General features: G+C 40.2%; 1 protein-coding gene across 3 annotated transcripts in view; it reads right to left on the minus strand.

Annotated features, from left to right (window-relative positions):
• The window catches only part of VSTM4 (V-set and transmembrane domain containing 4), a 107,828-nt gene that overhangs the window by 23,646 nt on the left and 69,439 nt on the right, over nucleotides 1-14,743 (minus strand). For 2 of the 3 annotated variants that reach the window (XM_043985509.1, XM_043985506.1), the window contains exons 6-7: nucleotides 13,715-13,821; nucleotides 11,406-11,467 (exon numbers count right to left, since the gene is read on the minus strand). In XM_043985509.1, coding sequence (XP_043841444.1) covers nucleotides 11,406-11,467; nucleotides 13,715-13,821 — 169 coding nt within the window. The remainder of the gene's footprint in view (nucleotides 1-11,405; nucleotides 11,468-13,714; nucleotides 13,822-14,743) is intronic. The other variant, XM_043985508.1, reaches the window with a different exon arrangement.

The raw sequence follows: 14,743 nt of genomic DNA on the forward strand, positions 1-14,743 counted from the left end.
TGAAATCTAAGGCCACACAGCTGAACACAGAATCACTGTGGGAAATGATGAATTGAGTTCATTCTCTGTGTCTTTAACTCTGACACACCAAATGATAGCTCAAATTTCCTGTTGATGTTTGTTTGAAATGTGAGGTGATACTGAGAAAGGATGTATCTGCCACAGCATCAAAGATTTACAGTGGCCCAGACCCAAAAAAAACCTCCAGGGTTCACCCAGTTGGGCTTCCTGCTATCAGGTGTGTTACACCATACATACAAAAGCCACACAAGATAGGGTGTTTTCTAGAGATGACAATCTATCATCTCCTTTAGAAGCCAATTTGTCCAGTTATGTGTTCTTTGTGTAAAAACAGTTTTCTTGATGTCTAAATGAACTCTTGTTGTAAATTAGAGCACAGTCCTTTGTCTTTGGTAAAAATGAAGGCAGAGGGCAGTAGTAACATAACATTTCCCTCGTTTAATAAGCATTGCTATTCTCAGAGATGATATTTAAGTGTTATAGAGGAGACCTTGTTAATACCCAAAATGTGACTGAGAGAACATCAAGAATAATCAATCTATTTACCTATTCTTCTAATCATACAAAAATTTTTATGAGAGACATCTAGATAAACATGAATTGAAGGCATTCTCACTGAGGGTATTGGTAGAAAACAAGCACACTTTCATAAATGATACTCAACAATAGGTCACATCTTTACTATTTCAAGATAAAAGATGTACAGAATATAAGATCATATTGTGTTTATTATTATTTTTTTGTTTGGTTGTTTTTTTGTTTTTTTTTTGCGGGGCAATGGGGGTTAAGTGACTTGCCCAGGGTCACACAGCTAGTAAGTGTCAAGTGTCTGAGACCGGATTTGAACTCAGGTACTCCTGAATCCAGGGCCGGTGCTTTATCCACTGCGCCACCTAGCCGCCCCCTGTGTTTATTATTATTGAATACCACCAAAAATGAATTCAGTAAAATGTCTCCGATCCATAAAGCAAAATTATTCAAGATTCCTTAACCTCATTTATCAACCATTTTGGTTGATAACAACAAATACCAACAAATATCAAGTGAGGAAAGAGTGAGTGAGAGGGAGAGAGAGAGACAGACAGACAGAGAGAGACAGAGACAGAGACAGAGAAAGAGAGACAGAGAGCCAGAGGGAGCCAGAGAGAGCCAGAGAGAGTAAGAAGGAAAGAAAGAGAAGGAGGGAAGGAAGGAGGGAAGGGAGGAGGGAAGGGAGGAAGAAAAGTAGGAAGGAAGGAAGGAGGGAAGGAAGGAAGGAAGGGAGGGAGGGAGGGAGGGAGGGAGGAACACAGGGAGATGTACACTTGGCAAAGGTGCTCACCACTGTAATGTTCTGGGGCTTATTGCAGTTAGCACAATATTATCCATCTACAAGATTACACTATCCATAGGGAATCACTCATCAACCTGGACTTTGCTAGATTTTTTTCCATTGGTATACAGAAAGTTGATTGTTAAACATTTGCCTGCACACTCTTAAATAGACCCCGGTGTCAGTCTGGTGAAATCTATAGACTCCTTCTGAGAATAATGTTTTTAAATGGACAAGATAAAATACACTGGATTACAGAGGAAATCAATTATTTTGAAATATAATTATCAAAATATTAAAAAAAGAACAAGCATACAAACCCCAAGTTACAAATCCATGATAGATAGGTAGAGAAACAAGTGTTGTCAGGGTTAAATCAGGGGACAAGTAGTAAGGACACTTTGGACTGGAACAGAGAATAAGAAGGGGTGCCATAGTACACAGAACACTGGGCCTGGAATCAGGAAGACCTGAGTAAAAATCCATCCTCAGACACTTGCTAGCTGTGTGACCCTGGGCAAGTCACTAGACCCCTGTCTCTGTTTCTTCAACTGCAAAACAGAGATAATAACAGTACCTCCCTTCCAGAGCTGTTTTGAGAATCAAATGAGATAATATCTATAAAGTGCTTAGCATAGTGTCTGGTATGCAGTAGGTGCTATATAAGTGCTTATTACCTTTTGCTTATTCTCCCTAGATGGCATGAATGGAAATATGTGAAATAAAGTTGGAAAGAAAAGTTAGATCCAGATTGTGGAGAGCCTAAATGACTAATTAAGGAGTTTTTATTTTTCTCTTATGAGCAATGGGAAACAATTGAAGATTTTCAAGTTGGGGACTTATGTGGCCATATAGGGGTACAGTAATATAATTTTGATGTGAAAGATGAACTGGAGAGGGGAGAAATTAGAGTGAAGATGGCCAGTCAGGAAACTATTTCTTACCACACTCTAGACAAAGGTAAGGCCCTGAATAGGGGTGAAAGTAGTTTGCCTTTTCGAATAGAATTGGGAGGACTTATGGACTGGATAAATGTGGTGTGAGTGGGAGAGGGGAGAGATTGGGGAGCAATAGCCAACGCTGCCTTCTGGGTCATGAGCCTGGATCTTAAGAGTATAATGAATTATGAATGAATTGTGTTAGGTTTCTTTTTTTTTTCCAACAAACATATATTTTATTTTCCATTTACATGTAAGGGTAATTTTCAACATTCATTTTCATAAGATTTAGAGTTCCAAATTTTTCTCTCTCCCTCCCTCCCTTTCCTCCCCCTCCACAAGATCGCAATCAGGTTATACATGTACAGTCCACAAGTGTTCTTTTTATCAGTTCTTTCTATAGGCGTGCATAGTAAGCTTCCTCATTAGTTCCTTGGGATTGTCTTGGATCATTGCACTACTGAGAATAGTTAAGTCATTCAAAATTACTCATTGAACAATACTGCTATCACTATGCACAATGTCCTCTTAGCTCTGCTCACTTCACTATACATTGATGTTCATTAGTCTTTCAAGGTTTTTCGGGGATCATCCTGTTTGTCATTTCCTGTACCACAAGTCCATTCCACTACAATCATATAACACAGCTTTTTCCATCATTCCTCAATTGATGGACATTCCCTTGATTCTCAATTCTTAGCCTCCACTAAGAGTTGCTATAAATATTTTTTGTACAATTTTCCCCCTTTTCTCTTTTTCATGATTACTATTGTTAACTGTTTCCCTGAGTTTTCAGGTAGACCAATAATTTTCAAATTATCTCTCCTGGACCTATTTTCCAGGTCAGCATGTTTTCCCAGAAGATATTTCACATTGCCCTCTATTTTTATATTCATTTGGATTTACTTTATTGTGTCTTGGTTTCTCATAAAGTCACTGGCTTCCATTTGTTCAATCCTCATTCTTAGGCAATTATTTTCATCAGAGAGCTTTTGTACCTCCTTTTCCATTTGACTTTTCAAGCTGTTGACTTTTTTCTCATGTATTTCCTGCATCACCCTCATTTCTCTTTCCATTTTTTCCTCTACCTCTCTAACTTTATCTTCAAAGTCCTTTTTGAGCACCTCTATGGCCTGAGACCAATTCGTATTTTTCATGGAAGCTTTAGATATAGGGGCCCTGATGTTGACATCTTCCTCTGAGGGTGCCCCTTGGTCTTCCTTGTTACTGAAGAAACTTTCTATGGTCCTCACCTTTCTCTGTCAGCTCATCTTGCCTTTCTTTTACTTGACTTTTAGCTCCTTAAAGTGGGGCACTGTTTCCAGGCTGCAGTATCAAAAGCTTAAGAAGTCCCAGGTGGTATGATTTAAGGAGAATCAGGTCCTTCCCTTGCCCGGTCTGTTTCCTGGTCCTAGATGACCCCAGACCAACTTACCAATCAACCAGCTTTGTGTGTTGCGGTTGTTAGCTCCAAGGAGCCTGTGCCCCTCCCCTACCTGGGCCACTTCTACTCGAGCCTACCACCTGGTTCTCAGTAGGGGTGTAAAATCCAAGTTCTGCCTTAGCATCAGCATAGACCCCTGTTGTCTCTCTCCTGCCCAGGGCTCAGCCCACTCACCAGACTGTGAGCTTAGTTCCAGATGACACTGGTGCTTCAGCTGATTCAGAAGCTCTGGGGGTCTCCTTCTCTGGTAAGGACTTCCTGAGAGTGGATTTGTGTCAGGGTGACTGTGGGGTTGGGCCCAACTCCTGTATAAGCACAGCAGCTCCCTCCTTCTGACCTTCCAAGCTGTTCTTGGTTAGAAGATGATTTCAGCATATTCTTCTGTGAGTTTTGCTGCTCTGGGCATTTTCCTATGACCTTATTTGGATGTTTTTTGAAGCAATCATGTCATGAGTTTGGGAGCTCACTGCCTTTCCTCTGCCATCTTTGTGTTAGGTTTCTTAATAGCAGCACTATACTGTTGACTTAACAATGCCTGATTTCCAATCTTTTATCTTTCCTAACTAGTTTTCTACCTCATACCCAAGATAGCTTTAAAAAATGGGCACTTATAAAACTTCACTTTGGTTTTTTTGATAGACCTCATAGGTTGATCCAGAAAATGGGCCCAGGTGTGGCCTCAAGAGAAGAGCCAGTGGCAATGCTTGCCCCAAGGTCCACCAGGACACTAGGTCCATGCTCCATATAACTCTACAATGGACCATCTAACTGATTATTTTGGATGGCTTGCTTCTCTTCCAAGGTCTTAGCAATTCAACTTAATTCAATTCAACAATTATCTATCAAACTACAATTATGTTCATTGGACCGTACCAGGTGCTGTGAGAGATACAAAATGCAGACCTTACCATGGCTGAATAAAACTAGCATTCCCAATTCTACTGTATTATTTTCAGGGCTATGCTGGTATATGATTAACAATTGGCTCTCTGGGGGTAAAGCCTATATACATGACACACTTGTAAGTTTATTCTACATTATGGACATTCTCCATCCCTTCCACATCAACAATACAATAAATGAAGGCCTAGTTTGTAGCATCTGCTAATTTCCAGGGTATAAATGCTCACTGAAGATTTAACAACCAGCTCTTGCTGAAAGTTTAACAATCAACTCTCATGAACCAGGTTGAACTGGCTCCAGTACACTCCTGAATTTGATTTCAAAAATATTTCCTTCTTGCTTACCCCCATTAAGATCCATGATTATAGATCTATAGCTGGAACATGCTTTAGTCTCCATAGAGTCTATCCCTTTAATTTTACAGATGAGATAACTGAAAGTATCTGAGGCAGCATTTGAACCCAGGCCTTCCTGACTCTGTTCCCTACATAGCTATACAATGCTTGTATCCCCAGCACTGTGGACAGAGCCTGGCACATAGCATGCGCTCAATAAATGTTTACTGACTATTGACTTTCCCCTATGACATTTTGCCTCTCGGTCAGCAAGTTGGGAATGGGACTAAATAAGACAATGTTCTTTAGTTCTTGTCAGATGGGCAAAAGCTTTAAATGGCTTATGCTATAGATTTTAATGTATTTTATTGTCATGCTCTTTCTGGAAAGGCTTCGGGGCTTAAAGGGTTGGACCAACTACTCTGTGAGGGGCCTCCATCCATACTAAGCGCCAGGAGGTTTTGAGGAAATTCAAGGTCATACCAAGCAGCCCTTCACTTTGCTGAAGATTGTGGGTCTCTCTCTTCCCTTGCTTCTATACTAATGCCTAGTCTTAAACCAGTGGGGATGAGTCAAACCCTTCTCTCCCTGAGATAAGCCTGCTTTTATTGTAGATAGAAATACTGAGATAACAAAGTGCATTTCCCGAATAATAGTTTGTTCAAAAAGAAAAAAAAAACTTTCCCGTAAGCTGAGACAACCCCATGGCCAGGATTCCCATCAGTATATGGAAATGCAGTGAGTTCTGTACTCTACATGTTGCATTTTCAATTTATTACAGGATACTGCGGACTCCCCATCCCCTCCACAAAATAAAATGAAATCTGGTTCCTATTTTTTACAGGATTGTACTGAGACTCAAACTGAGTGCCACATAAATGGGAGCTATAATGATTATTCATCCTTGTTTCATTCTTTTTTAAACACTAGTATCTTTGTTTTTGCCCACATGACTGGAGATAATGGAAATAATTGTTTTTTCTTCCCCTCTCCAGCAACTTACTGAATCTGTGACTGACCTTTCAAAAAAGTCACCTTTTGGTCTTCCATAATTTGCCTTAAACAAGGGAAATAATAACTGTTTCCTGGAAATCTAAGTGTTAATTCACCTGACAGAAGAAAGTTTGCAAGGAAGCAGGGGAAGGGGGAAGATGGACCAAAATATATTGATCTCTTAAAACAGACAAACAACCCCCCCCCCCCGAAAAACAAACAAACAAACCATTGCTGTCTGGGAGTACTGAGGCAGAAGCCTCCTGTTTGCATATGTGCCTGGGCTGCCTCTCATGGTAGTGAACCAGCAGGGTGAGTGGGTATCACCCTTCACCACTTGTCCAAATTTAAAGGCGCACACACGTACTGCTAGCTCACTGAGAACAGAGGCATACACACATAGCTACATAGGCAGCTATTTGGCACAGCGGACAGAGTGTGAGATTTGGACTTAGGAAGTTGCGGGTTCAAATCTTGTCTCAAATAATAAGTGATTGGGCAAGTTACTTAAATTTTCTCATCCTTAGTTTCCTCATATGTAAAATGGGGATAATAATAGTATCTACCTCTCAAGGTATTTTGAGGATCAAATGTGATAACCTATGTAATAGTGCTTTTCACCACATAAATGCAAGTCATTGCTATTCTTACTGAGCTCTTTGCCCAGACTGAGCCCTTTCTTTAACCTGCCATGCATTTGGGTTTTTGTGGTCCTTTTTTGACCTCTTGATTCAGGGTCCATGTGGGATCTAATGGAGCTGCTAAGTGACTCTGGGGATATAGCACTGATCTTGGGGTCAGGAAGACCCGAGTTCAAGTCTACCTCAGAAACTGCCTAGCTATATGGCCTTGGGCAAGTCACTTAACCTCTGCCACTAGAAAAGGAAATGGCAAGTCACTTTAGTATCTTGACCAAGAACACACCATGGACAGAGGTTCACAAGGCCATGAAGAATAAGACAACCTTTTCTGGAGTTTATTAAGAGGACTCTTGAGTCTATTTTTTCTTGGGCCCTGTGCTGAAGACCTGGCATTGCTCTCCTCCCCTCTACTGCTCAGACTTACCCTTTGTTTCTAGCCTTTTGTAGACTCTCTATCAATTTTCTGTGTATTCTTACACAGCTCCCACCCCAAACTGTTCTTAACCTGCAAGGCAGCCTCTTAGGGTCTCATGATATCCCATCACTCAAAATCTCCACTGGTTTCATGGAAGACTCATGTCCAGTCCACTCTGTGGATTCTAACACTGGGTAGGGCCAAGTTTGCTAGAACTGTAGCAATCTTTTCTAAGAGTCAACTGGGCAGTTTGCAAGGAGCCCCCCCCCCCTCAGTATGAATACTGATCTCCCTTTACAAAGTCTAGGAATGTATTGTTGGTGCCTTGTTTAGAGCACACAGACAAATCCTGATATCTTTAGTCAATGAGGTTACCTCCAAGATGACTGAGTATCAGGAACTTTTGTTAAAGGATAGGACCCTCACCGTGGTCTGTAGAAATGAAATAAAAGACCAGCTTAGTATTTTTTGGACTTTCTTTTTACATTCTCTGGTTCAGAAGACAGAGTAGCTCACAGCAGAGTGGACATGCTTGGGAGCAGTGAGGAAAAGATAAGTTTGAGGAAGCTTGAAAAAAAAAATATATATATATACACATCCTCTTAACCCAAGAAACTGGTAATGGCTGCCTTGGGACAAAAGCACATGGGAAGTTGTGTAGGCTTACCCAACACCTAAGAAGAGACTGTCTTGGCCCGAGAAACATGAGCCAATTAAGGCACTTATAGGCTCCTTCAGAAGCACATGGCTGAAACACTAAGGAACATATGGGCAATGTTCATGAATAGTGTCCCTTTGCTTGCTCACATAGTTAATAAATAATATCTTTTTAGAAGATAATCGGGGCAGCTAGATGGCGCAGTGGATGGAGCACCGGCCCTGGAGTCAGGAGTACCTGAGTTCAGATCCGGCCTCAGACACTTGACACTTACTAGCTGTGTGACCCTGGGCAAGTCACTTAACCCCAATTGCCTCACTAAAAAAAAAAAAAAAAGAAGAAGATAATCATTGGGGGTCAGCTAGGTGGCACAGTGGATAAAGCCCCGGCCCTGGATTCAGGAGGACCTGAGTTCAAATGTGGCCTCAGACACTTGACACTTGCTAGCTGTGTGACCATGGGCAAGTCACTTAACCCCCATTGCCCTACAAAAAACCCCAACAAAACAAAACAAAACAAAAAGAAGATAATCACTGGGGGGCAGCTAGGGGGCACAGTGGATAAAGCACTGGTACTGGATTCAGGAAGACCTAAATTCAAATCCTGCCTCAAGACACTTGATACTTACTAGCTGTGGGCAAGCCACTTAACCCTCAAAAAAAAAGGGGAAGGAAAGGAAAAAAATATATAGAAGATAGTCATCCATGCAGCCCCTAAAGCTAGAGGGACACTGAAAGGGACCTATGACTTAGGGAAGCAAGGAATTTGAATCTTGCTACATCATCCCTAGGGCAGCAAGGTGTCACAGTGGATAGATCAGCAGGCCTAGAGTGAGGAAGGCATCTTCCTGAGTTTGAATCCAGCCTCAGACACTTACTGTGTGACCTTGGGCAAGTCATTTCACCCTGTTTGCCCCAGTTTCCTCATCTTTAAGATGAGCTACATAAGGAAATGGCAAGCAACTCCAGTATCTCTGCCAAGAAAACCCCAACTGAGGTCACAAAGAGTCAAACACAATTTAAAAAATGAATAAATGAACCTTATCCCTACTTTAACAGTGAGTGATTTGCAGAGTGCAGGTATGATAGGAAAGCAGCTCCCAAACTAGTATTCCCTTCTAGGATAAAGCATATTTATCTTCTGCTTTCTCTCCCTGCTACAAGTCTCTCACCATTGCTGTCCATTCTCCACTCAGCCATCAAAGTGATTTTCCAAAAGTATCCCTCTGACCTTGTCACTCCCCTGCTCAGTAAACTTCAAGGGCTCCTATCCCCCCCGAATCAAACATAAAATCCTGTTTGGTGTTCAAAGTCATTCAAAATCTAACCCCTACACATATATGCCATTCCAGTCTTCTTACATCTTACACCCCAACACAGACACACACATACCCCAGGATCCAGTGACATCAACCTCCTTTCCATTCCTTAAACAAAACAGTCTGTCTCCCAACTCCAGGCATTTTCACTGGCTGTCTTCCATGTATGAGGTGTCCTTCTTCATCTCTGCCTAAATTTCCTAGATTCCTTCAGATCTCAGCTAAAGTCCCCCCCCCCCCAATTCCTCAGCTAAAATCAACTAAAGGGCTCTACAGGAAGTCAAGCCCTCTAAATTTGAGGCCCTTTCATCATTTCCTAATTATCCTTTATATAGTTTGTACATAATTGTTTATAGGTGTCTCCTTCATTAGATTGTTAGTTAGTTCCATGAGGGAAGATACTGTCTTTTCCTTTTTAAATTTCCAGAGCTTACCTAGCCCAGTACCAGGCACATAGTAGGTGATAAATAAATGTTTATTGATTCTAAGCCTCACACATAGTAGGTGACAAATAAATGTTTATGGGGTCTAAACCACATTGTGGCACTAGGAGTCTTGGTGGGGAGTCTGGGTGGGCTTGTATTGGAACAAGTAATTCAATAGAAAACAAAGGGTTGCTCCAATGGAAAACCTCAGATCAATTCCTTTCCAAGGAGAGTTTATAGGCTATTTCAATGCTTTGTGTGTTTTTGTATCTCTCTATGCAATCCTGTAGATATTTCACGTATATTCATTCCCTGAAGCTATGGGCTATCCTACCCATATTCATTGTAACCTTGAATCTGTTATCCACATCTGTAGACATGTAGGCAACAGCCAAACCCAACCCATTTTTGGAGATTATCCTGGTATATAGACTTCAAGGGTGTTCAACAAGCTAAAGTCTTCCCTTTTGGGGTCAGCCCCCAGGAATAGCCTTATCTGTTAGCAAAGACCTTTAGAGGTCATTGGACCATGGGTATTAGATTATCTGGACTTGACACCCCAAGAGAACAAGGCTACACAAACCCCTAACGGCTGTAACCACATAGATATCATTACATCATAACTCTGTCCCCATCTCTCAGAATCCTAAAAAGGAAAAGCCTTGGAATCATTTCTCCAAAGGTTCTTCTTACCAAGGTCTGTTAGGACCAACAAGTAGGTATTGATTGTTGTTCCAGCAGACATCAAGACTTATTGATCTAAGAGGTAAATATTGACTAAGGTGAAACGAAGGTCAATACTTGCCTCTTGGGACAATAAATCTTAATGTTCACTAAAATCTGCAGACACTACACATAACAATGTTGTGTACTGTGAGTTTGACCCGGGAGTCCTTATAGGCAGTGGAGGCGCACAGGTTTTGTCCAGGACCTGGCCCCTTCTTTCCAGTGTACTTTGCTGTGCATAATTGACAAATTTCTGGAAGGTTGCATGTAAACCAAATATTTCTAAATAAAATGACATTTAAAATTCATTGGGGAGTTTGGTGGTGAAAGAAACCTTTTTATAAATAATTTTGCTCAATGAAGAATTGTTAAAAAAAATTTAAGACTGTGTCTCCCTATTTCATCAATGCTAGAAAATGCAGGAGATACTCAGGAGCTTGATCCCACTACTCCTCAGCATGGAAACTTTGACCTGCTCCATTTTCAGTTTAGGCCAGCTCCTCCCTCCTTAGGAAACCAGGCAGCCTCCTGCTCCTGGAGGCTCATTCTATTAATATCAGGCTTAGTATGGATATTTGATTATCCTGGGTAAATGCATCTCAGAACGCTTAAGCTCAAGAGATCCTCTAGTTTTAGCCTCTTTGTTGTCTGGGATCACAAGCATGCATCACCACAACCAGCTAAGAATTTATTTTTCAAAGCAAATAATTATCTGCAATCCTTTGATCTACCTTCTGTGTAAATATTTTCATACATTGGGTTTATTTAAAGACAGGTAAATATACTAAAGTTTTAGTAAATATACCTGAAACTAGGACCATTATTTCTGAACATGTCTTTTTTTTTGGTATAGATCTTAAGTAGTATGGAATCTGGCAAAGTTATATTTTTAATATTTAATAATTCCAAAGAGGTCAAAGCTTTCTTCACTTTAGATGGAAGAGACAAAGATAAAGGGAGACACAAAGAGAGAAAAAGAGACAGAGACGCTACTATGTTTGGATAGAGGGCAAAATTCAGGGTACAAGTTCAAGCCCTGTGGCAGAAAGAATCCCACCAGGATGTGGGACGAGTGGTACAACCCACAGGCCCAAGGAAATGGGACAAGGATCATATCAGAAGCTGAGGGCAGGCACTCTCCTGGAAGTGCAACCATGGGAAATGACTGACTGCTGTTTTGATAATATTTCTGAGTTGAAAAAGACACCATTCACTTCTTAAAAAAAACTTTCAGAACTTGAGCTAGAAAATAAAAATAAGAAGCAAAGGTACTCACCAGGATAACTTTTCTTTGTGGTTTCAGCAACTTTGGTTTGTGGAATGCATTAGCTATCGGAGCTAAGGAAACACATAGACAAATTAGTCTGGCAGCCTCATTTAGGAGTTGGAGAAAGCACATACAGTTATCATTCTAGGCCATACCCAACCTTCCTCTGCCTGGTCAAATATTCATAGGAACAAACAGGCCTCTTCATCAAACCATCTCATGCCCCAATCCACCATCTGAGGTGGTTTTATTTTCTTAAAAGGTGCAGGACGCACCATCTACCCAACTTCCAAATTCAATATGGAACCTCCCTCCATACCGAGCGTATCCCATAAAGAGGGTAAGAACAGAGACACATACATTGTGGACAAAGGGCGTCAATGGCCATGTCCAAATCCTCCTTACAGTGTTCTGTTGTACCTCCTTCTGTGGTTTCCCTTTCTCACAATGGTGATATCTGGAAAGTGAGCATCTCCTGGCCTAACAACAGTCAGAACTGCAGTGAGCCAAAGCATTACCTCTGGAATTGGCCCAGAATACATTTGTCTATCTATTTCTTCACTTTTATTAAATTAGAATAGTGGTCTTTCCTCAGAGCATGCTGGAGGAAGTAATACAGATAACTTTACCTAATAACTAATAACTTTAATAAAACATAGAACTTTAAACTTTTCAAATACTTTTACATACATTATCACAATCAATCTTCATAGCAATCCTCTGGAGAATGTAGGGGACATTATCCCATTTTATTTTTTAGCCGGACTTGTGATCAATGTAGGGAGTTTCTAGGATGGAAACTCCCTTTCCTGATGCATATCAACAATCCATGTGTCTTTGAGAGTTGCCCGAGCCACAGAGATGTCAGAGAATCACAGAAGCACAAATTTAGAGACAAAAAGGCACTTAGAAGTCATCTAGTTGACTCCTCCTCATATTTAACATATGAGGAAATCAAAACACAGAGAAGTTAAGTGACTTGCCCACAGTCATGGAGCTAGTAGGTGTCTGATTTAGGATTTGAACCCAGGTCTTTCTAACTCCAAGGCCAGCCTTCTGGGTATTATTAGGCCATGTTGGTTCTAATTCCTGTTTTAAAGATAAGAAAACCAGGGTTCATAGAGATTGTCAGATTGCCCATTATCTCAAATGAGTTATGTTCAAAACCAAACCTAAAACTCCATGACCCCCAGAATCTCTCCACAGTGACCAAGTGTAGTATCTCTAGTTGGCATGTGAAAAGGTACAATGTAATAAAATAAAATAGGATGCTGGAGCCACCTCAGACTTTCAAATTATGAAGAAGTTTGCTCCAACATCTGGCAGAAAAAGGCAAAAGCAATGATCTAGTATTTAGGGGCAGCTAGGAATCAGACTCATCTTCTTGAGTTCAAATCTGGCCTCAGACACTTATGTCTGTATGACCCTGGGCAAGTCACTTAACCCTGTTTGCCTCAGTTTCCTCATCTGTAAAATGAATTGGAGAAGGAAATGGAAAAACACTCTAGTACCTTTGCCAAGAAAACCCCAAATGGGGTCAGACATAACTAAAACAGCTGAACAATGAGGACTAATTATTATAGAAAATATGATGTAGTGTAGTGCCTAGAGTTCTAGAAGGTCTGGGTTCATATTTTACTTTTGAAACTTAGTAGCTATGTGACCATGGGCAAGTCACCTAACCTTTCTGAGCCAAGGATAACTCTCCAAGGCTGTAAGTTAGTGATAAATTATGATATGCAGGGAAGGAGGGGGTTCCCACCATTGTGAAATTGTGGGTCCTTTATAAGAATTATGCAACCATAGGTATAATTACAAGTATTATGAAACCATGAGCCTCAATAATAAGTTTTCTTATTTATAAAATTAGTTCATTAATGTGTCTGGTACCTACTCCCAACACTATCCTAAGGCTCAAACAAGCTATATATATATATATATATATATATATATATATATATATATATATATATGTATATATGTATATATGTATATATGTATATATGTATATGTATATATGTATATATATATACACACACACATATATATACATATATATGTATACATATATATATAAAGTCCTTTTGCAAATTTTAAGGAGATTGGTATATTTCAGCTATTATTTTTATTATTATTTTTATTAATGTACTGGCATATTGGCATAGAACTTCAGTCTAAAGCTTCTGTATCCCTTCTTTCAATCAAATTCAAAAAACATCTATTACCCAGTGCTTTCTATGTGCTCACAGGAAACATTCTAGACATATTTTCTGGATTTTTTTGTGCTTTGGGTTTGTGGAGATTCACATTCTCAGTACCTTTGGCAGGAACTGCAGGAGGGACATCAGGCTTCTCTTTCCTCTTCTTGATCTTTTTTGGTTGGAGAGGTGACAAGCTTGTCACACTGGTGACTGTCTCTCCTGAGCTGTGAAAAGAGAGATTCCTTGTAAAGTGCCTGAACAGCCAGGCAAGAATGAGAAACATAGGAGACAAACTGATGGGAGGCAGAGGAGACTGAGAAAAAACAAAGAAACAGAGACAGATAGGGAGATATGGAAGAGAAAGGGAAATGAGGGATAGAAGAGGGAGAAAGTAGAAGAAGAGAGAGAGGAAGAAGCAAAAGGAAGAAGAGAAATTAGGGAGAGAGAAAGGAGGAAATGAAGAAAAGAGAGAAGGGAAAAAAGACAAAGAGAGATAAGAGAGAAAGAAAAGAGGGAGAGAAAGGAAGAGAAGAGAAAGAGGAGGGAAGAAAGAAAAATACAGACAAAGAAAAAGACAGAGAGGAGAAAGAAAGAAGGAGAGTAAAAGAAGAAAGGGGGAAAGAGAGGAGATAGAGTAGAAGAAAAGAGAAAGAAAGACAGAAAGGAGGGAGAGAGTTAAGAGGAGGTAAGAAAAAAAGAGAGGAAAGAAAAAGCCAAAGAAAAAGAGAAAAGAGAAAGAAGAAAGTAGAAAAATAGAGAAAGGGGAGAAAAAAGATAAAGAAATAGGGACTTATAGAGATAAGGAGGGAGAAAAAGGAAGAAGAAAAAAGAATTAAAGAGTAGAAGGAAAGAGAAAAAGAGAAAAGAGAGAGGGGAAAGGGAAAGAGTAAAAGAAGAGAGAGGAGGAAGAGAAAAAGTCAAAGAAATAGAGACAGCAGAAAGATGGAGGAGAGAGAAAGAGGGGGGAAGGGAGAGAAATAAAATGAAGAATTAAAAGATAAAGAGAAGGGAGAGGAAAAAGAAGAGAGGAGAGGAAAAAATTTAAAAATAAGAGGAGGGAGAAAAAGAAGAGAAAGGGAGAGGGAGAAGGAAGAAAGGAGGACATAAGAGGAAGGAAAGAGTAAAAGAGAGAGGAAGGAGCGAAAG

Source organism: Dromiciops gliroides, chromosome 2 (genome assembly GCF_019393635.1).
Source record: "Dromiciops gliroides isolate mDroGli1 chromosome 2, mDroGli1.pri, whole genome shotgun sequence".
NCBI lineage: Eukaryota > Metazoa > Chordata > Mammalia > Microbiotheria > Microbiotheriidae > Dromiciops > Dromiciops gliroides.